This window comes from Agelaius phoeniceus, chromosome 3 (assembly GCF_051311805.1).
Source record: "Agelaius phoeniceus isolate bAgePho1 chromosome 3, bAgePho1.hap1, whole genome shotgun sequence".
Classification (NCBI taxonomy): domain Eukaryota; kingdom Metazoa; phylum Chordata; class Aves; order Passeriformes; family Icteridae; genus Agelaius; species Agelaius phoeniceus.
The window spans coordinates 2,028,045-2,051,222 of NC_135267.1; the positions used below are offsets into that span (position 1 = coordinate 2,028,045).

General features: G+C 40.6%; 1 protein-coding gene across 1 annotated transcript in view; it reads right to left on the minus strand.

Annotated features, from left to right (window-relative positions):
- EFR3B (EFR3 homolog B) overlaps positions 1–23,178 on the minus strand; it is a 113,991-nt gene that overhangs the window by 33,748 nt on the left and 57,065 nt on the right. Inside the window, exons 13-16 of the mRNA XM_077176372.1 lie at positions 22,093–22,265; positions 13,807–13,882; positions 13,028–13,189; positions 10,771–10,899 (exon numbers count right to left, since the gene is read on the minus strand). Of these exons, the coding sequence (XP_077032487.1) occupies positions 10,771–10,899; positions 13,028–13,189; positions 13,807–13,882; positions 22,093–22,265 (540 nt within the window). The remainder of the gene's footprint in view (positions 1–10,770; positions 10,900–13,027; positions 13,190–13,806; positions 13,883–22,092; positions 22,266–23,178) is intronic.

The following is a 23,178-nucleotide window of genomic DNA, read 5'->3' on the forward strand; positions in this document are numbered from 1 at the left end:
GGATTTTTATGGGAATGTTGGGGTTTTTTATGGGATTTTTGAGGTTTCCCATCTCCTGAACATGCCCCAGAATTTGCCGATTTTTGTGGGATTTTTGGGGAATTTTTGCAGAATTTTTCTGGGATTTTTTGCAAGAATTTTGGGGAATTTTGTGGGTTTTAAGGTTTGGGATTTCTGTGGGATTTCTGTGGGATTTTTGTGGGATTTTTGTGGGATTTTTGTGGTGTTTCTGACCTCCTGGCCGTGCTGTAGGAAGGCAGGCACCCCCAGCAGGTGCCCAGGAAGTGCAGCAGGGCGGCTCCAGCACCAACCCCAAACCAACCCCAAACACCCCAAAATAACCCAAAAACCCCAAAACCCAAAAACCCAAAAAATCCCAAAATCCAAAACCCCAAACTCCCTCAAATTCCCCCTGAAAAATCCCCCGAAAAATCCCCAAAAATCCAAATAAATGGTCAGAAACGGCCCCAGAATTGGGGATTTTTTGGGGAATTTTTGTGGGATTTTTTGGGGAATTTTTGTGGGATTTTTTGGGGAATTTTGGGAATTTTTGGTTTTGGGATTTCTATGGGATTTTTATGGGATTTTTATGGGAATGTTGGGTTTTTTTATGGGATTTTTTATGGGATTTTTGAGGTTTCCCATCTCCTGGACATGCCCCAAAATTGCCGATTTTTTGGGGGATTTTTGTAGGTTTTAGGGTTTGGGATTTTTCCGCGATTTTAATGGGAATGTTGGGGGATTTTTTTATGGGATTTTTGAGGTTTCCCATCTCCTGGACATGGCCCAAATTTACCAATTTTTTGGGGGGATTTTGCAGGAATTTTGGGGAATTTTTGCAGAAATTTCGGGGAATTTTGTGGGTTTTAAAGTTTGAAAATTTTTTGGACTTTTTCTGGGATTTTTCTGGGAATGTTGGGGTTTTTTTATGGGGTTTTTTATGGGATTTTTGAGGTTTCCCATCTCCTGGACATGGCCCAAAATCGCCGATTTTTGAGGGATTTTTTGGGAATTTTTGCAGGAATTTTGGGGGATTTTTTGCAGGAATTTTGGGGAATTTTGTGGGTTTAGTCCCCAAAATCCTAAAATCCCAAATCCCCAAACTCCCTCAAATTGCCCCCTAAAATTCCCTAAAAATCCCCATAAAAGCTTCAAAAATGGCACCAGAATTGGGGGATTTTTTGGGGAATTTTTGTGGGATTTTTTGGGGAATTTTTGTGGATTTTTTGGGGAATTTTTGTGGGATTTTGGGGAATTTTTGTGGGATTTTTTGGGGAATTTTTGTGGGATTTTTTGGGGAAATTTTGTGGGATTTTTTTGGGGATTTTTGCAGGATGTTTTGGGGAATTTTGTGGGTTTGGGGTCTTATGAGTTTTGATGGGATTTTGATGGGATTTTATTGGATTTTTCTGGATTTTTTGGTGTTTCCCACCCCTGGCTGTGCTGCAGGGAAGGCGGCTCTGAGCCAAACACCCAACTCCAAATCCCAAATCCAAAAACCCCAAATCCCAAAAAAAATCCCAAAAAAACCCAAATCCCCTACAAATCCCAAACCCCAAAAAACCCAAAATCCCAAACCCCAAACTCCCTCAAATTCCCCCTGAAAAATCCCCCAAAAATCCAAATAAATGTTCAAAAATGGCCCCAGAATTGGGGATTTTTTGGGGAATTTTTGGGGGATTTTTCTGGGATTTTTTGGGGGATTTTTGCAGGATTTTTTTGTAGGATTTCTGTGGGATTTTTGTAGGATTTTTCTGGTGTTTCTGACCTCCTGGATGTGCTGTAGGAAGGCAGGCACCCCCAGCAGATGGGCCAGGAACTGCAGCAGGGCGGCTCCAGCACCAACCCCAAACCAACCCCAAACACCCCAAAATACCCCAAAATAACCCCAATATACCCCAAAAACCCCAAATCCCAAAACCCCAAACTCCATCAAAATCGCCCTTAAAAATCCCCAAAAATCCAAATAAATGGTCCAAAATGGCACCAAAAATGGGAATTTTTTGGGGATTTTTCTGGGATTTTTTGGGGGATTTTTGCAGGATTTTTTGTAGGATTTTTGTGGGATTTTTGTAGGATTTTTGTGGGTTTCTGACCTCCTGGCCGTGCTGTAGGAACGCAGGCACCCCCAGCAGATGGGCCAGGAAGAGCAGCAGGGCGGCTCCAGCACCAACCCCAAACCAACCCCAAACACCCCAAAATAACCCAAAATACCCCAAATACCCCAAATCCCAAACAAACCCCAAAAACCCAAAAAATCCCAAAACCCCAAAACCCCAACTCCCTCAAATTCCCCCTGAAAAATCCCCCCGAAAAATCCCCAAAAATCCAAATAAATGGTCAGAAATGGCCCCAGAATTGGGGATTTTTCTGGATTTTTGGGGGATTTTTCTGGGATTTTTTGGGGGATTTTTGCAGGATTTTTTTGTAGGATTTTTGTAGGATTTTTGTAGGATTTTTGTGGGATTTTTGTGGTGTTTGTGCCCTCCTGGCCATGCTGTAGGAAGGCAGGCACCCCCAGCAGATGGGCCAGGAACTGCAGCAGGGCGGCTCCAGCACCAACCCCAAACACCCCAAAATACCCCAAAATACCCCAAAAACCCCAAATACCCCAAAAAATTCCAAAACCCCAAAAAACCCCAAACTCCATCAAAATCTCCCTTAAAAATCCCCAAAAATCCAAATAAATCGTCAAAAATGGCACCAAAAATGGGGATTTTTGGGGGATTTTTTTGGGAATTTTTGGGGATTTTTCTGGGATTTTTTGGGGACTTTTTGGGGATTTTTTGCGGGATTTTTGGTTTTGGGATTTCTATGGGATTTTTATGGGCTTTTCTGGGAATGTTGGGGGTTTTTTATGGGGTTTTTCATGGGATTTTTGAGGTTTCCCATCTCCTGGACATGGCCCAAAATCGCCGATTTTTGAGGGATTTTTTGGGAATTTTTGCAGGAATTTTGGGGAATTTTGTGGGTTTAGTCCCCAAAATCCTAAAATCCCAAATCCCCAAAGTCCCTCAAATTGCCCCCTAAAAATCCCCAAAAATCCCCATAAAAGCTTCTAAAAAGGCGCCAGAATTGGGGATTTTTTGGGGGATTTTTGTGGGATTTTTGGGGAATTTTTGTGGAATTTTTTGGGGAATTTTTGTGGGATTTTTGGGGAATTTTTGTGGGATTTTTTGGGGAATTTTTGTGGGATTTTTTTGGGGAATTTTTGCAGGATGTTTTGGGGAATTTTGTGGGTTTGGGGTCTTAGGGTTTTGATGGGATTTTGATGGGATTTTATTGGATTTTGATGGGATTTTATTGGATTTTATTGGATTTTTCTGGGATTTTTTGGTGTTTCCCACCCCTGGCTGTACTGCAGGAAAGCGGCTCTGAGCCAAACACCCAACTCCAAATCCCAAATCCCAAAAAACCCCAAATCCCAAAAAAATCCCAAAAAACCACCAAATCCCCTAAAAATCCCAAACCCCAAAAAACCCAAAATCCCAAACCCCAAACTCCCTCAAATTCCCCCCTAAAAATCCCCTGAAAAATCCCCAAAAATCCCCAATAAAAGCATCAGAAAGGGCCCCAGAATTGGGGATTTTTGGGGATATTTGGGGGAATTTTGGGGGATTTTTGGGGGATTTTTCTGGATTTTTGTGAATTTTTCTTTTTGGGATTTTTATGGGATTTAGGGGGGGTTTTATTGGATTTTTATGGGGTTTTTGGTGTTTCCAACCTCCTGGCTGTGCTGCAGGAAGGTGACTCCAAGCACCAACCCCAAACAAACCCCAAAATAAACCCAATAAACCCCAAATCCTAAAAAATCCCAAAACCCCAAACTCCCTCAACTTCCCCCCTAAAAATCCCCAAAAATCCCCAAAAATCCAAATAAATGGTCAGAAACGGCCCCAGAATTGGGGATTTTTTGGGGAATTTTTGGGGGATTTTTCTGGGATTTTTGGGAATTTTTGGTTTTGGGATTTCTATGGGATTTCTATGGATTTCTATGGGATTTTTATGGGAATGTTGGGGGTTTTTTATGGGGTTTTTTATGGGATTTTTGAGGTTTCCCATCTCCTGGACATGGCCCAAAATCACCGATTTTGGGGGGATTTTTGCAGGAATTTTGGGGAATTTATACAGGAATTTTGGGGAGTTTTGTGGTTTTTACAGTTTGGGATTTTTATGGGATTTTTCTGGGAATCTTGGGGGATTTTTTATGGGATTTTTGAGGTTTCCCATCTCCTGGACATGGCCCAAAATCGCCGATTTTTGAGGGATTTTTGGGGAGTTTTTGCAGGAATTTTTGGGGAATTTTTGCAGGATTTTTTTGCAGGATTTTTGTAGGATTTTTGTAGGATTTTTGTAGGATTTTTGTAGGATTTTTGTGGTGTTTCTGACCTCCTGGCCGTGCTGTAGGAACGCAGGCACCCCAGCAGGTGGGCCAGGAACTGCAGCAGGGCGGCTCCAGCACCAACCCAAACCAACCCCAAACACCCCAAAATACCCCAAAAACCCCAAAATACCCAAAAATCCCCAAAAACCCCAAAAATCCCAAATCCAAAACCCCAAACTCCATCAAAATTGCCCTTAAAAATCCCCAAAAATCCCAATAAATGGTCAGAAACGGCCCCAGAATTGAGGAATTTTTGGGGAATTTTTGCAGGAATTTTTCTGGGATTTTTTGGGGGATTTTTCTGGAATTTTTTGTGGGATTTTTGTAGGATTTTTCTGGTGTTTGTGCCCTCCTGGCCGTGCTGTAGGAACGCAGGCACCCCCAGCAGGTGCCCAGGAACTGCAGCAGGGCGGCTCCAGCACCAACCCCAAACAACCCCAAACACCCCAAAATACCCCAAAACCACCAAAAACCCCAAATCCCAAAACCCCAAACTCCATCAAAATCGCCCTTAAAAATCCCCAAAAATCCAAATAAATGGTCAAAAACGGCCCCAGAATTGGGGATTTTTGGGGAATTTTTGCAGGAATTTTTCTGGGATTTTTTGTGGGATTTTTGCAGGAATTTTTGGGGATTTTTCTTTTTGGGATTTCTATGGGATTTTTTGGGATTTTTATGGGATTTTTATGGGAATGTTGGGGGTTTTTAATGGGGTTTTTTATGGGATTTTTGAGGTTTCCCATCTCCTGGACATGCCCCAAAATTGCCGATTTTTTGGGGGATTTTTGTAGGTTTTAGGGTTTGGGATTTTTATGGGATTTTTATGGGAATATTGGGGTTTTTTATGGGATTTTTGAGGTTTCCCATCTCCTGGACATGGCCCAAAATCGCCGATTTTTGAGGGATTTTTTGGGAATTTTTGCAGGAATTTGGGGGATTTTTTGCAGGAATTTTGGGGAATTTTGTGGGTTTAGTCCCAAAATCCTAAAATCCCAAATCCCCAAACTCCCTCAAATTGCCCCCTAAAATTCCCTAAAAATCCCCATAAAAGCTTCAAAAATGGCACCAGAATTGGGGATTTTTTGGGGAATTTTTGTGGGATTTTTTGGGGAATTTTTGTGGGATTTTTTGGGGAATTTTTGTGGGATTTTTGGGGAATTTTTGTGGGATTTTTTGGGGAATTTTTGTGGATTTTTTGGGGAATTTTTGTGGGATTTTTGGGGAATTTTTGTGGGATTTTTTTGGGGATTTTTGCAGGATGTTTTGGGGAATTTTGTGGGTTTGGGGTGTTACGAGTTTTGATGGGATTTTGATGGGATTTTATTGGATTTTTCTGGATTTTTTGGTGTTTCCCACCCCTGGCTGTGCTGTAGGAAGGCGGCTCTGAGCCAAACACCCAACTCCAAATCCCAAATCCCAAAAACCCCAAATCCCAAAAAAAATCCCAAAAAAAAACCAAATCCCCTAAAAATCCCAAACCCCAAAAAACCCAAAATCCCAAACCCCAAACTCCCTCAAATTCCCCCTGAAAAATCCCCCAAAAATCCAAATAAATGTTCAAAAATGGCCGCAGAATTGGGGATTTTTTGGGGAATTTTTGTGGGATTTTTCTGGGATTTTTGGGAATTTTTGGTTTTGGGATTTCTATGGGATTTCTATGGGATTTTTCTGGGAATGTTGGGGGTTTTTAATGGGGTTTTTTATGGGATTTTTGAGGTTTCCCATCTCCTGGACATGGCCCAAAATCGCCGATTTTTGGGGGATTTTTGCAGGAATTTTGTGGGTTTTAGAGTTTGAAATTTTTATGGGATTTTATGGGATTTTTATGGGATTTTTATGGGAATGGTGGGAGTTTTTTATGGGATTTTTTAATGGGATTTTTGAGGTTTGCCATCTCCTGGACATGGCCCAAAATCGCCGATTTTTGGGGGATTTTTGCAGGAATTTTGGGGAATTTTTACAGGAATTTTGTGGTTTTTAGGGTTTGGGATTTTTAGGGGAATGTTGGGGTTTTTTATGGGATTTTTGAGGTTTCCCATCTCCTGCACATGGCCCAAAATCGCCGATTTTTGAGGGATTTTTGGGGAATTTTTGCAGGATTTTTGGGGGATTTTTGCAGGATTTTTTTGTAGGATTTTTGTAGGATTTTTGTAGGATTTTTGTGGTGTTTCTGACCTCCTGGCCGTGCTGTAGGAACGCAGGCACCCCCAGCAGATGGGCCAGGAAGTGCAGCAGGGCGGCTCCAGCACCAACCCCAAACACCCCAAATTACCCCAAAATAACCCCAAAAACCCCAAAAATCCCAAAATCCAAAACCCCAACTCCATCAAAATCGCCCTTAAAAATCCCCCAAAATCCAAATAAATCGTCAAAAATGGCACCAAAAATGGGGATTTTGGGGGGATTTTTCTGGGATTTTTTGCGGGATTTTTCTGGAATTTTTTGTAGGATTTTTGTAGGATTTTTGTAGGATTTTTGTGGTGTTTGTGCCCTCCTGGCCGTGCTGTAGGAACGCAGGCACCCCCAGCAGATGGGCCAGGGAACTGCAGCAGGGCGGCTCCAGCACCAACCCCAAACCAACCCCAAACACCCCAAAATAACCCAAAATACCCCAAAAACCCAAAAAATCCCAAATCCCAAACAAACCCCAAACTCCCTCAAATTCCCCCTGAAAAATCGCCCATAAAAATCCCCAAAAATCCAAATAAATGGTCAGAAATGGCACCAAAAATGGGGATTTTTGGGGGATTTTTCTGGGATTTTTGGGGGGATTTTTGCAGGATTTTTTTGTAGGATTTTTGTAGGATTTTTGTAGGATTTTTGTGGTGTTTCTGACCTCCTGGACGTGCTGTAGGAACGCAGGCACCCCCAGCAGATGGGCCAGGAAGTGCAGCAGGGCGGCTCCAGCACCAACCCCAAACCAACCCCAAACACCCCAAAACACCCCAAAATAACCCCAAATACCCCAAAAACCAAAAAAACCTCAAACCCCAAACTCCCTCAAATTGCCCCCTAAAATTCCCCAAAAATCCCCATAAAAGCTTCAAAAACGGCCCCAGAATTGGGGATTTTTTGGGGAATTTTTGTGGGATTTTTTGGGGAATTTTTGTGGGATTTTTGGGGAATTTTTGTGGGATTTTTTGGGGAATTTTTTGCATGATGTTTTGGGGAATTTTGTGGGTTTGGGGTCTTAGGGTTTTGATGGGATTTTATTGGATTTTTCTGGATTTTTTGGAGTTTCCCACCCCTGGCTGTGCTGCAGGAAAGCGGCTCTGAGCCAAACACCCAACTCCAAATCCCAAATCCCAAAAACCCCAAATCCCAAAAAAACCCAAAAAAACCCCAAAACCCAAATCCCCTACAAATCCCAAACCCCAAACTCCCTCAAATTCCCTCCTAAAAATCCCCCGAAAAATCCCCCAAAAATCCCAATAAAATCTTGAAAAATGGCCCCAGAATTGGGGAATTTTTATGGGAATTTTTTGGGGATTTTTCTGGGATTTTTTGGGGGATTTTTCTGGGATTTTTTGTGGGATTTTTGTGGGATTTCTGTGGTGTTTCTGACCTCCTGGCCGTGCTGTAGGAAGGCAGGCACCCCCAGCAGATGGGCCAGGAACTGCAGCAGGGCGGCTCCAGCACCAACCCCAAACCAACCCCAAACACCCCAAAATACCCCAAAAAACCCCAAAATACCCCAAAAAATTCCAAATCCCAAAACCCCAAACTCCATCAAAATCGCCCTTAAAAATCCCCAAAAATCCAAATAAATGGTCCAAAATGGCACCAAAAATGGGGATTTTTGGGGGATTTTTCTGGGATTTTTTGCGGGATTTTTCTGGGATTTTTTGGGGGATTTTTGCAGGATTTTTTTGTAGGATTTTTGTAGGATTTTTGTGGTGTTTCTGACCTCCTGGCCGTGCTGTAGGAAGGCAGGCACCCCCAGCAGATGGGCCAGGAACTGCAGCAGGGCGGCTCCAGCACCAACCCCAAACCAACCCCAAACACCCCAAAATACCCCAAAATAATCCCAAACAAACCCCAAAACCCCAAAAAATCCCAAAATCCAAAACCCCAAAATCCCTCCAATTCCCCCTGAAAAATCCCCCGAAAAATCCCCAAAAATCCCAATAAATGGTCAGAAACGGCCCCAGAATTGGGGATTTTTTGGGGAATTTTTGTGGATTTTTGGGAATTTTTGGTTTTGGGATTTCTATGGCATTTTTATGGGATTTTTATGGGAATGTTGGGGGTTTTTTATGGGGTTTTTTATGGGATTATTGAGGTTTCCCATCTCCTGGACATGCCCCAAAATTGCCGATTTTTTGGGGGATTTTTGTAGGTTTTAGGGTTTGGGATTTTTCTGGGATTTTAATGGGAGTCTTGGGGGATTTTTTATGGGATTTTTGAGGTTTCCCATCTCCTGGACATGGCCCAAAATCGCCGATATTTGAGGGATTTTTAGGGAATTTTTGGGGAATTTTTCTGGGATTTTTTGGGGGATTTTTCTGGGATTTTTTGGGGGGATTTTTTGTAGGATTTTTGTAGGATTTTTGTAGGATTTTTGTAGGATTTTTGTGGTGTTTCTGACCTCCTGGACGTGCTGTAGGAAGGCAGGCACCCCCAGCAGATGGGCCAGGAACTGCAGCAGGGCGGCTCCAGCACCAACACCAAACCAACCCCAAACACCCCAAAATACCCAAAAATAATCCCAAAAACCCAAAAAACCTCAAACCCCAAATCCCAAAACCCCAAACTCCATCAAAATCGCCCTTAAAAATCCCCAAAAATCCGAATAAATCGTCAAAAATGGCACCAAAAATGGGGATTTTTGGGGGATTTTTTGGGGAATTTTGGGGGGATTTTTTGTAGGATTTTTGTAGGATTTCTGTGGGATTTTTGTGGGATTTTTGTAGGATTTCTGTGGTGTTTCTGACCTCCTGGACGTGCTGTAGGAACGCAGGCACCCCCAGCAGATGGGCCAGGAAGTGCAGCAGGGCGGCTCCAGCACCAACCCCAAACCAACCCCAAACACCCCAAAATACCCCAAATCCCAAACAAACCCCAAAAACCCAAACAAACCCCAAATACCCTAAAAAATCCCAAATCCCAAAACCCCAAACTCCATCAAAATCGCCCTTAAAAATCCCCAAAAATCCAAATAAATCGTCAAAAATGGCACCAAAAATGGGGATTTTTGGGGGATTTTTCTGGGATTTTTTGGGGGATTTTTGCAGGATTTTTTGGGGGATTTTTCTGGAATTTTTTGTAGGATTTTTGTAGGATTTTTGTGGTGTTTCTGACCTCCTGGACGTGCTGTAGGAAGGCAGGCACCCCCAGCAGATGGGCCAGGAACTGCAGCAGGGCGGCTCCAGCACCAACCCCAAACCAACCCCAAACACCCCAAAATACCCCAAAATAACCCCAATATACCCCAAAAACCCAAAAACCCAAAAAATCCCAAACTCCATCAAAATCGCCCTTAAAAATCCCCAAAAATCCAAATAAATGGTCAAAAACGGCCCCAGAATTGGGGATTTTTTGGGGAATTTTTGTGGAATTTTTTGGGGAATTTTTGTGGGATTTTTTGGGGAATTTTTGTGGGATTTTTGTGGGATTTTTTGGGGGATTTTTTGGGAATTTTTTGTAGGATTTTTGTAGGATTTTTGTGGTGTTTCTGACCTCCTGGACGTGCTGTAGGAAGGCAGGCACCCCCAGCAGATGGGCCAGGAAGTGCAGCAGGGCGGCTCCAGCACCAACCCCAAACCAACCCCAAACACCCCAAAATACCCCAAAAAAACCCCAAAAAATCCCAAATCCCAAACCCCAAACTCCCTCAAATTCCCCCTGAAAAATCGCCCGAAAAATCCCCAAAAATCCAAATAAATGGTCAGAAACGGCCCCAGAATTGGGGATTTTTTGGGGAATTTTTGTGGGATTTTTTGGGGAATTTTTGGGGGATTTTTCTGGGATTTTTTGGTGGGATTTTTGCAGGATTTTTTTGTAGGATTTTTTGTGGGATTTTTGTAGGATTTTTGTGGTGTTTGTGCCCTCCTGGCCGTGCTGTAGGAACGCAGGCACCCCCAGCAGATGGGCCAGGAACTGCAGCAGGGCGGCTCCAGCACCAACCCCAAACCAACCCCAAACACCCCAAACACCCCAAAATACCCCAAAATACCCAAATACCCCAAAAATCCCAAATCCCAAAACCCCAAACTCCCTCAAATTCCCCCTGAAAAATCGCCCTTAAAAATCCCCAAAAATCCAAATAAATGGTCCAAAATGGCACCAAAAATGGGGATTTTTTGGGGGATTTTTCTGGGATTTTTTGGGGGATTTTTCTGGAATTTTTTGTAGGATTTTTGTGGGATTTCTGTGGTGTTTCTGACCTCCTGGACGTGCTGTAGGAAGGCAGGCACCCCCAGCAGATGGGCCAGGAAGAGCAGCAGGGCGGCTCCGAGGGCGGGCAGAGCACAGCGCGACAGCTCCGGCAGCTGCGGCTCCTCCTGAGCCACGTCCTGAGGGCGGGAACGCAAATGAGACAAACCCCGCCCAAACTGCCCCAAATCCCGAAAAAATACCCAAAGGAATGCTCCCAAAATGCCCCAAAAAGAGCCCAAAGAGATTTGTAAAAATAACCAAAAAATCCCCCCAAAATTAAAAAAAAATCCTAAATAATTTTCCACAATTCCCCAGAAATCTCCCAAAAAATATTCCTAAAAATGCCCAAAAAATCCCCCCAAAATTAAAAAAAAAAAATCCCAAAGAATTTCCCAAAAATTCTACCAAAGGTCCCCAAAAATGCCCCCAAAAATTCCTAAAAATGCCAAAAAAATCCACCAAAAAATCCCCCCAAAAGCCCCCCAAATTAAAAAAAAATCCCAAATAATTTCCCAAAAATTCTACCAAAAGTCACCCAAAATCCCCCCAAAAATTCCTAAAAATGCCCAAAAACTCCCTCCCAAAATCCCCCAAAATTACAAAAAAAATCCCAAATAATTTCCCAAAATCCTACCAAAATTCCCCCAAAATCCCCCCCCAACGAAATTGCTAAAAGTCCCCAAAGAAATTCCCCCAAAATCCCCTAAAATGGAAAGAAATCCCCAAAAAGGCCCAAAATGCCCCAAATTCGGCCGCTCGGTGCCTGCAGGGCGAGCACGAGGCGCAGGATGACGTCATCAGTGGAAATCCCAATTAAAAACCCCAAAAAAACATCAGAAAACCCTCAAAAAACCCTCAAAAAACCCTGAAAAACCCCACAACCCCACAGTAAACCCCAAAGATTTCCACAAAAATCCCAAAAAAACCCAGAAAAATCCCCCAAAAATTCCCAAAATCCCCCCCAAAAAAATCCCTCAAAAATCCCCATAAAATCGCCCAAACACCCCTAAAAATTCCAAAAATCCCCATAAAATCGGCCCAAAACCTCCTAAAAATTCCAAAAATTCCCATAAAATCGCCGAAAGACCCGTAAAAATTCCAGAAATCCCAAAAAAATCTGCCCAAAACCGCCTAAAAATTCCCACAAACCTCCCCCAAAATCCTCAAAAAAAACCCAGTAAAATGAAAAAAATCCCCCAAATTGCCCAAACGCCCCAAAAATGCAAAACAAATTCCCCGAAAATCTCCTAAAATCCCAAAATTTAGAACCAAAAACACCGAAAAACCCCAAAAATGGCCCAAATTCGGCCGCTCGGTGCCTGCAGGGCGAGCACGAGGCGCAGGAGTCGGTGATGACGTCATCGGTGGAAATCCCAATTAAAAACCCCAAAACAACCCCAAAAAACCCTCAAAAAACCCCACAACCCCACAGTAAACCCCAAAGATTTTCACAAAAATCCCGAAAAAACCCAGAAAAATCCCCCAAAAAATCCAACAAAGAAACCGAAAAAATCCCTCAAAAATTCCCATAAAATCGCCCAAAGACCCCTAAAAATTCCCCCAAACCTCCCCCAAAATCCTCAAAAAAACCCCAAAACTCCCAATAAAATTTAAAAAAATCCCCAAGCCCCTCAAAAATGCAACACAAATTCCCCGAAAATCCCCTAAAAATCCCAAAATTAAAACAAAAAATCCCCAAAAAAGCCCAGAATGCCCCAAATTCGGCCGCTCGGTGCCTGCAGGGCGAGCACGAGGCGCAGGAGTCAGTGATGACGTCATCGGTGGAAATCCCAATTAAAAACTCAAAAAAAACCCTCAAAAAACCCTCAAAAAACCCCCAAAACCCCATAACCCCACAGTAAACCCCAAAGATTTCCACAAAAATCCCAAAAAAATCCAGAAAAATCCCCCCAAAAATTCCCAAAATCTTCCCCCAAAAAAACCGAAAAATCCCTCAAAAATCCCCATAAAATCAACCAAAACCCCCTAAAAATTCAAAAAAATTCCCATAAAATCGCCCAAAGACCCCTAAAAATTCAAAAAATTCCCATAAAATCGCCGAAAGACCCCTAAAAATTCCCCCAAACCTCCCCCAAAATCCTCAAAAAAGCCCTCAAAAATCCCCAAAAAATTTTAAAAAAATCCCCAAAATTCCCAACCCCCCCCCCCAAAATGCAACACAATTTCCCCGAAAATCCCCGAAAATCCCAAAATTAAAACCCCAAAATGCCCCCAAAACCGGCCCCAAACGCGGCCGCCCGGTACCTGCAGGGCGAGCACGAGGCGCAGGAGGTCGGTGATGACGTCATCGGTGCCGAGCTCGAGGCTGAGCAGCGCCAGGAGCCGGAAGAGGGCCCGGAAGTGCTGAGGGGAGGCCGGGCACAGGCGGCACACGCGGAACGCGTGGCACAGCAGCGCCGAGCCGTGCTGAGACAGGCAGGGAAAAAAGGGCAAAAAATGGGAATTTTGGGGGTTTCTGGGGTTTTTTGGGGGTTGGGGATTTTTAGGGGATTTTTTGGGGATTTTTAGAGGATTTTGGAGGAATTTTTTAAGGATTTTTTGAGGACTTTTTGGGGGATTTTTAGAGGATTTTTTGGTGATTTTTGGAGGCTTTTCGGTGTTTTTTCAGTGATTTTTGGAAGTGATTTTTCCAGTTTTTTTGGAGGGTTTTCAGAGGTATTTTTTGGGGTTTTTAATGGGTTTTTGGGGGTTTTTCCTGGGTTTTGGGGCTTTTTGAGGGGATGCAGGAAGTGCTGAGGGGAGCTCGTGGCACAGCACATTTTGGAGATTTTCCTTTTTTGGCAGGAATTCAGGAATTTTTGGGGGGGGGATTTGGGAATTCCCTGGAAAAAACCCCACGGAAAATAAAAATTCCCAAAGAAAATTCTGGAATTCAGCAAATCCCAGCCCTGGGAATGCCCAAATTCCCTCAGGAGGAGCTGAAATCCCAAATCCTGGAATTTTCCCCCATTTGGCCACCTCAGGATGCCCCAAAATTGGGGAAATTTGGGGAAATTTGGGGGAAATTTGGGATTTTTCCAGACCTTTTTCATGAAGACGGAATCCTGGCGGGAACATTTCTCCACCCTCAGCTTCAGCAGAGAAAGATCCGGGATGGAACTGGGGAAAAATAACAAAAATCACAATTATAGCCCCAAAAATCCAAATTATAACCCCAAAAATCAGAATGGTCAGCCTAAAAATCAGAATTATAACCCCAAAAATCAGAATGGTCAGCCCAAAAATCAGAATTATCACCCCAAAAATCAAAATGATCAACCTAAAAATCAGAATTATCACCCCAAAAATCAGAATTATCAGCCCAAAAATCAGAATTATCACCCTAAAAATCAGAATTGTCACCTCAAAAATTTAGAATTATCACCCCAAAATCAGAATTATAACCCAAAAATCAAAATGATCAGCCCAAAAATCAGAATTGTCACCCCAAAATTAACAATTGTCACCCCGAAAATCAGAATTATCACCCAAAAATCAGAATGATCAACCTAAAAATCAGAATTATCCTCCCAAAAATCAGAATTGTCACCTCAAAAATTTAGAATTATCACCCCAAAATCAGAATTGTCACCCCAAAAATCAGAATTATGAGCCCAAAAATCAGAATTATTGCCCTAAAAATCAGAATTGTCAGCCCAAAAATCAGAATTGTCATCCCAAAAATCAGAATTATCACCCCAAAATCAGAATTGTCAGCCCAAAAATCAGAATTATCAGCCCAAAATCAGAATTATCCTCCCAAAAATCAGAATGATCACCCCAAAAATCAGAATTGTCATCCCAAAATCAGAATTATTGCCCCAAAAATCAGAATGAGCACCCCAAAAATCAGAATTATCCTCCCAAAAATCAGAATTACCAAAAATCAGAATTACCAAAAATCAGAATTGTCACCCCAAAAATCAAAATGATCAACCTAAAAATCAGAATTATAACCCAAAAATCAGAATTGTCACCCCAAAAATCAGAATTATCAGCCCAAAAATCAGAATGAGCCCAAAAATCAGAATTATCAGCCCAAAAATCAGAATTTCCCATCCCAAAAATCAGAATTGTCACCCCAAAAATCAGAATTGTCATCCCAAAAATGAGAATTGTCACCCAAAAATCAGAATTATCACCCAAAAATCAGAATTGTCAACCCAAAATCAGAATTATCTCCCCAAAAATCAGAATTGTCAGCACAAAAATCAGAATGATCAGCCCAAAAATCAGAATTACCAAAAATCAGAATTTCCCATCCCAAAAATCAGAATTATCCTCCCAAAAATCAGAATGGTCACCCCAGAAATCAGAATGGTCACCCCAAAAATCAGAATTTCCCACCCCAAATCCTGGAAATCCTGAACTTCTCCATCCCAAATCCTCAATTTCCCCATCTTAAATTCTGAATTCTGGAAAAAATTGAAAAGAATCTGGAAAAATTTGGTAAAAAATCTATTTAAAAATCTGAAAAACCTGGAAAAAATCCCGAAAAAAATCTGAAAAAATTCTATTAAAAAATATGAAAACAATCTGAAAAAAATCCCAAAAAATCTGAAAAAATTTTTGTGAAAACTCTGAAAAAACACGAAAAAATTCTATAAAAAAATCTGAAAAAAATCTGAAAAAATTCTTTAAAAACCTCTGAAAAAAAGCCCGAAAAAAATCTGAAAAAATCTATTAAAAATCTGAAAAAATTATATAAAAACTCTGAAAGAAATCTGAAAACAATCTGAAAAAAAAACCCGAAAAAAATCTGAAAAAATTCTATTAAAAATCTGTAAAAAATCTACAAAAAAATCTGAAAAAATCTGAAAAAAATCTAAAAAATTCGATAAAAAAATATGAAAAAACCTATAAAAAATCTGAAAAAAACCTATAAAAATTTGAAAACAAATCTCGAAAAAATCTGGAAAAAATCTATAAAAAATTAAGAAAATTCCATAAAAAATCTGAAAAAATCTATAAAAAAATTCTAAAAAAAAATCAAAAAATCTATTAAAAATCTATAAAAATCTGAAAAAAATATATTAAATATTTAGAAAAATTCTAGAAAAGATCTGGAAAAAAAATCTGTAAAAAATCTGTTAAAAATTCTATAAAATCTGAAAAAAATCTGAAAAAATCCTGAAAAAAAATCTGGAAAAAATTGGTAAAAAAATCGGAAAAAATCTGTTAAAAAATCTAAAAAAAATCTGTTAAAAAATCGGAAAAAAATTTATAAAAAATCTGAAAAAAATCTGAAAAAAATCTGAAAAAAATCTATAAAAGTTTTATAAAATTCTCAAAAAATGTGTAAAAAATCTATAAAAATCTGAAAAATCTAAAAAAAACTGAAAAAATCTATTAAAAATCTATAAAAAATCTAAAAAAATTCTATAAAAAATCTGAAAAAATCTAAAAAAAATCTGAAAAAATCTATTAAAAATCTATAAAAATCTCCAAAAAAAGTGTAAAAAATCTATAAAAAAATCTAAAAAAATTCTATAAAAATCTAAAAAAAATGTGAAAAAATCTAAAAAAAAATCTGAAAAAATCTAATAAAAATCTATAAAAATGTGTAAAAAATCTTTTAAAAATTCTATAAAAAATCTGGAAAAAATCTAAAAAAAATCAGAAAAAATCTACTAAAAATCTATAAAAATCTCAAAAAAATGTGTAAAAAATGTGTAAAAAATTCTATAAAAATTCTATTAAAATCTATAAAAAATCTGGAAAAAGAAAATCTGAAAAGTCTATTAAAAATCTATAAAAATTCTATAAAAATCTTAAAAAAATGTGTAAAAACATCTATAAAAAATCTAAAAAAATTCTATAAAAATCGATAAAAAATCTGAAAAAAATCCTGAAAAAATCTGAAAAATTCCCAAAAAAAGTGAAAAATTCCTGAAGAAATCCCGACTAAAATCTCCACCAATGCCCCTGAACGTCCCCTCAATCCTCGTTGTATTTTCCCTCCCAATGCCCGAACTCTGCATTTCCCTGGAATTATTCCGTGCATTTCCATGGATTTGTGTGGAATTATTGTGTGCATTTCCATGGAATTATTGTGTGCATTTCCATGGAATTATTGTGTGGAATTATTCTGTGCATTTCCATGGAATTATTGTGTGCATTTCCCTGGATTTGTGTGGAATTACTGTGTGCATTTCCATGGATTTGTGTGGAATTATTCAGTGCATTTCCATGGATTTGTGTGGAATTATTGTGTGCATTTCCATGGATTTGTGTGGAATTATTGTGTGCATTTCCATGGATTTGTGTGGAATAATTCCGTGCATTTCCATGGATTTGTGTGGAATTACTCCATGCATTTCCATGGATTTGTGTGGAATTATTGTGTGCATTTCCCTGGAATTATTGTGTGCATTTCCATGGATTTGTGTGGAATTATTGTGTGCATTTCCATGGATTTGTGTGGAATTATTCTGTGCATTTCCATGGATTTGTGTGGAATTATTCTGTGCATTTCCCTGGCATTATTGTGTGCATTTCCATGGATTTGTGTGGAATTATTGTGTGCATTTCCATGGATTTGTGTGGAATTATTGTGTGCATTTCCATGGATTTGTGTGGAATTATTCTGTGCATTTCCCTGAATTTTTGTGGAATTACTGTGTGCATTTCCATGGAATTACTGTGTGCATTTCCATGGATTTGTGTGGAATTATTGTGTGCATTTCCCTGGCATTACTGTGTGCATTTCCATGGAATTACTGTGTGCATTTCCCTGGCATTATTGTGTGCATTTCCCTGGATTTATGTGGAATTATTGTGTGCATTTCCATGGATTTGTGTGGCATTATTCCATGCATTTCCATGGATTTGTGTGGAATTATTGTGTGCATTTCCCTGGCATCATTCCGTGCATTTCCATGGAATTACTGTGTGCATTTCCATGGATTTATGAGGAATTATTCCGTGCATTTCCATGGAATTATGTGGAATTATTGTGTGCATTTCCATGGATTTGTGTGGAATTATTCCATGCATTTCCATGGATTTGTGCGGAATTATTCCATGCATTTCCATGGAATTTTCGTGTGCATTTCCATGCATTTCCCTGGCATTATTCCGTGCATTTCCCTGGCATTATTCCGTGCATTTTCCTGGCATGATTCCGTGCATTTCCATGGATTTGTGTGGAATTATTCCGTGCATTTCCCTGGAATTACTGTGTGCATTTCCATGGATTTATGTGGAATAATTCCATGCATTTCCCTGGCATGATTCCGTGCATTTCCATGGAATTATTCTGTGCATTTCCCTGGCATTATTCCATGCATTTCCATGCATTTCCCTGGCATGATTCCGTGCATTTCCATGGAATTACTGTGTGCATTTCCCTGGATTTATGTGGAATAATTCCATGCATTTCCCTGGCATGACTCCATGCATTTCCCTGGAATTATTGTGTGCATTTCCCTGGCATTATTCCGTGCATTTCCATGGATTTGTGTGGAATTATTCCGTGCATTTCCCTGGAATTACTGTGTGCATTTCCATGGATTTATGTGGAATAATTCCATGCATTTCCCTGGCATTATTCCATGCATTTCCCTGGCATTATTCCGTGCATTTCCATGGATTTATGTGGAATTACTGTGTGCATTTCCATGGCATTATTGTGTGCATTTCCATGGCATTACTGTGTGCATTTCCATGGATTTCTATGGAATTATTGTGTGCATTTCCCTGGCATTATTCCGTGCATTTCCATGGAATTACTGTGTGCATTTCCATGGATTTCTATGGAATAATTCCATGCATTTCCCTGGCATTATTCCGTGCATTTCCATGGATTTATGTGGAATAATTTCGTGCATTTCCCCGGAATTACTCCGTGCATTTCCATGGATTTCTATGGAATAATTGTGTGCATTTCCCTGGAATTATTCCATGCATTTCCCTGGCATTATTGTGTGCATTTCCATGGATTTCCATGGCATTATTCCATGCATTTCCCTGGCGTGATTCCGTGCATTTCCCTGGCATTACTCCGTGCATTTCCATGGATTTGTGTGGAATTATTCCATGCATTTCCATGGATTTCTATGGAATTATTCCATGCATTTCCCTGGCATTAATCCGTGCATTTCCATGGAATTTTTGTGTGCATTTCCATGCATTTCCCTGGAATTATTCTGTGCATTTCCACGGATTTATGTGGAATAATTCCGTGCATTTCCCTGGCATTACTCCGTGCATTTCCATGGATTTGTGTGGAATTATTCCGTGCATTTCCCTGGCATTATTGTGTGCATTTCCCTGGTATTATTGTGTGCATTTCCCTGGCATTACTCTGTGCATTTCCATGGATTTCCATGGCATTATTCCGTGCATTTCCATGGAATTATTGTGTGCATTTCCATGGATTTCCATGGAATTACTGTGTGCATTTCCATGGATTTATGTGGAATTACTCTGTGCATTTCCATGCATTTCCCTGGCATTATTGTGTGCATTTCCTTGGCATTATTAGGTGCATTTCTATGGAATTACTGTGTGCATTTCCATGGATTTATGTGGAATTATTCTATGCATTTCCATGGATTTATGTGGAATTTCTGAGTGCATTTCCCTGGCATTATTCCGTGCATTTCCATGGATTTCTATGAAATTACTCCGTGCATTTCCATGGATTTCTATGAAATTACTCCGTGCATTTCCATGGATTTCTATGGAATTATTGTGTGCATTTCCCTGGCATGATTCCATGCATTTCCCTGGCATTATTCCGTGCATTTCCATGGATTTGTGTGGAATTATTGTGTGCATTTCCATGGAATTACTGTGTGCATTTCCATGGATTTGTGTGGAATAATTCCGTGCATTTCCCTGGCATTATTGTGTGCATTTCCATGGAATTACTGAGTGCATTTCCATGGATTTGTGTGGAATTACTGTGTGCATTTCCATGGAATTTTCGTGTGCATTTCCATGCATTTCCCTGGCATTATTCCATGCATTTCCCTGGCATGATTCCGTGCATTTCCATGGATTTATGTGGAATAATTCCGTGCATTTCAATGGAATTACTCCATGCATTTCCCTGGATTTATGTGGAATTACTCCGTGCATTTCCCTGGCATTATTGTGTGCATTTCCATGGATTTGTGTGGAATTATTGTGTGCATTTCCATGGAATTTTTGTGTGCATTTCCCTGGAATTTCTGAGTACATTTCCGTGGCATTACTCTGTGCATTTCCCTGGCATTATTCCATGCATTTCCCTGGAATGATTCCATGCATTTCCATGGAATTATTGTGTGCATTTCCCTGGCATGATTCCATGCATTTCCCTGGATTTCTATGGCATTATTGTGTGCATTTCCATGCATTTCCCTGGAATTATTGTGTGCATTTCCATGGATTTCTATGGAACAATTGTGTGCATTTCCCTGGCATTATTCCGTGCATTTCCATGGATTTATGTTGAATTATTCCGTGCATTTCCCTGCAATTATTGTGTGCATTTCCATGGATTCCTACGGAATAATTGCGTGCATTTCCCTGGAATTATTCCATGCATTTCCCTGGCATTATTCCGTGCATTTCCCTGGCATTATTGTGTGCATTTCCATGGATTTCCCTGGCATTATTGTGTGCATTTCCATGGATTTGTGTGGAATTATTCCGTGCATTTCCATGGATTTGTGTGGAATTACTGTGTGCATTTCCCTGGCATTATTGTGTGCATTTCCATGGATTTCCCTGGCATTACTGTGTGCATTTCCACGGATTTATGTGGAATAATTCCGTGCATTTCCCTGGCATTACTGTGTGCATTTCCATGGATTTCCATGGAATAATTGTGTGCATTTCCATGGATTTGTGTGGAATTACTCTGTGCATTTCTATGCATTTCCCTGGCATTATTGTGTGCATTTCCATGGATTTGTGTGGAATAATTGTGTGCATTTCCATGGAATTTCTGAGTGCATTTCCCTGGCGTTATTGTGTGCATTTCCATGGAATTATTCCATGCATTTCCCTGGCATTATTCCGTGCATTTCCCTGGCATTATTGTGTGCATTTCCATGCATTTCCCTGGCATTATTGTGTGCATTTCCATGGATTTCCATGGAATTACTGTGTGCGTTTCCATGGATTTGTGTGGAATAATTGTGTGCATTTCCCTGGCATGACTGTGTGCATTTCCCTGGAATTATTGTGTGCATTTCCATGCATTTCCCTGGCATTATTCTGTGCATTTCCCTGGCATTACTCCCTGCATTTCCATGGATTTGTGTGGAATTATTCCGTGCATTTCCCTGGCATTACTGTGTGCATTTCCATGGATTTCCCTGGCATTATTGTGTGCATTTCCATGGATTTCCATGGCATTATTCCGTGCATTTCCATGGATTTCCATGGCATTATTCCGTGCATTTCCATGGCATTATTGTGTGCATTTCCATGGATTTCCACGGCATTATTCCGTGCATTTCCATGGATTTCCATGGCATTATTCCGTGCATTTCCATGGCATTCTTGTGTGCATTTCCATGGATTTCCATGGCATTATTCTGTGCATTTCCATGGATTTGTGTGGAATTATTGTGTGCATTTCCATGGAATTGTGCATTTCCCTGGCATTATTGTGTGCATTTCCCTGGCATTATTGTGTGCATTTCCATGGATTTGTGTGGAATAATTGTGTGCATTTCCCTGGAATTTCTGAGTGCATTTCCCTGGAATTATTCCATGCATTTCCCTGGTATTATTGTGTGCATTTCCCTGGTATTATTGTGTGCATTTCCATGCATTTCCCTGGCATGATTCCGTGCATTTCCATGGATTTGTGTGGAATAATTCCATGCATTTCCCTGGCATTACTCCCTGCATTTCGCTGGCATTACTGTGTGCATTTCCATGCATTTCCCTGGCATGACTCCATGCATTTCCCTGGCATGATTCCATGCATTTCCATGGATTTCTATGGAATTACTGTGTGCATTTCCATGGATTTCTATGGAATAATTCCATGCATTTCCCTGGCATTATTCGATGCGTTTCCCTGGCATGACTCTGTGCATTTCCATGGACTTATGTGGAATTACTCCGTGCATTTCCCTGGCATTACTGTGTGCATTTCCATGGATTTCCCTGGCATTACTGTGTGCATTTCCATGGATTTCTATGGAATTATTGTGTGCATTTCCCTGGCATTATTGTGTGCATTTCCCTGGAATTATTGTGTGCATTTCCATGGATTTGTGTGGAATTATTCCGTGCATTTCCATGGAATTCCATGCATTTCCCTGGATTTATTGTGTGCATTTCCATGGATTTGTGTGGAATAATTCCGTGCATTTCTGCCTGACCTGCTGGGCCTGAGGCGCGGGCTCAGGCGGCGCCGGTCGATGAAGGATCCCAGGATGTCGAGGACGAAGCTCTGCAGCCGCGGCTCCCGCAGCAGCCCCGGCGCCAGCAGCCGCTCCAGGAGGGGCCCAGGCAGCGCTGTCAGGAGGCTGCTGCTCTGCAGGCCCGAGGAAACCTGGGAAAGGGGGAAAATCCAATAAAAAATGGGAAAAAAACACCTGGAAAATGGAAATAAAGGGGCAGAGAATGGGCGGGAGTCAAGGACAGGAGCACAGAGAATTCATGGGAAAAAATCCCCAAGAAATCCCCCCTAAAATCCCAAAGAATTCCCAAAAATGCCCAAAAAATCCCCCAAAAATCCGAAAAAATTCCCAAAAAACCCCCCTAAAATCCCAAAGAATTCCAAAAAATCCAGGAAAAAATCCCCCCTAAAATCCCAAAGAATTCTGAAAAATACCCCAAAAATTCCCCCTAAAATCCCAAAGAATTCCCAAAAATGCCCACCAAAAAATCCCCCCTAAAATCTCCAAACCCCCCCCCACCAAAATCCCAAAGAATTCTGAAAAATACCCCAAAAATTCCCCCTAAAATCCCAAAGAATTCCCAAAAATTCCTAAAAAATCCCCCCCTAAATTCCCCAAAAAATCCCTCCCCAAAATCCCAAAGAATTCCCAAAAATTCCTAAAAAATCCCAAGGAATTCCCAAAAAGGCCCAAAAGTTCCCCAATAAAATCACAAAGAATTCCCAAAAATGCCCACCAAAAATCCCCAAAAAATCCCCCCCAAAATCCCAAAGAATTCCCAAAAATTCCTAAAAAATCCCAAAGGATTCCCAAAAATCCCCCATTAAAATCCCAAAGAATTCCCAAAAAAATCTCCTCCTGAAATCCCAAAGAATTCCCAAAAATCCCCAAAAAATTGGAACTAAAGGGGCAGAGAATGGGCAGGAATCAACCAAAGGATCACAGAGAATTCATGGGAATCATAAAAGGGGAAAGATTTATCAAAATCCAAAAAAAAATTGACAAAAAAACCCTGAAAATTGGAACTAAAGGGGCAGAGAATGGGCAGGAATCCAGCACAGGAGC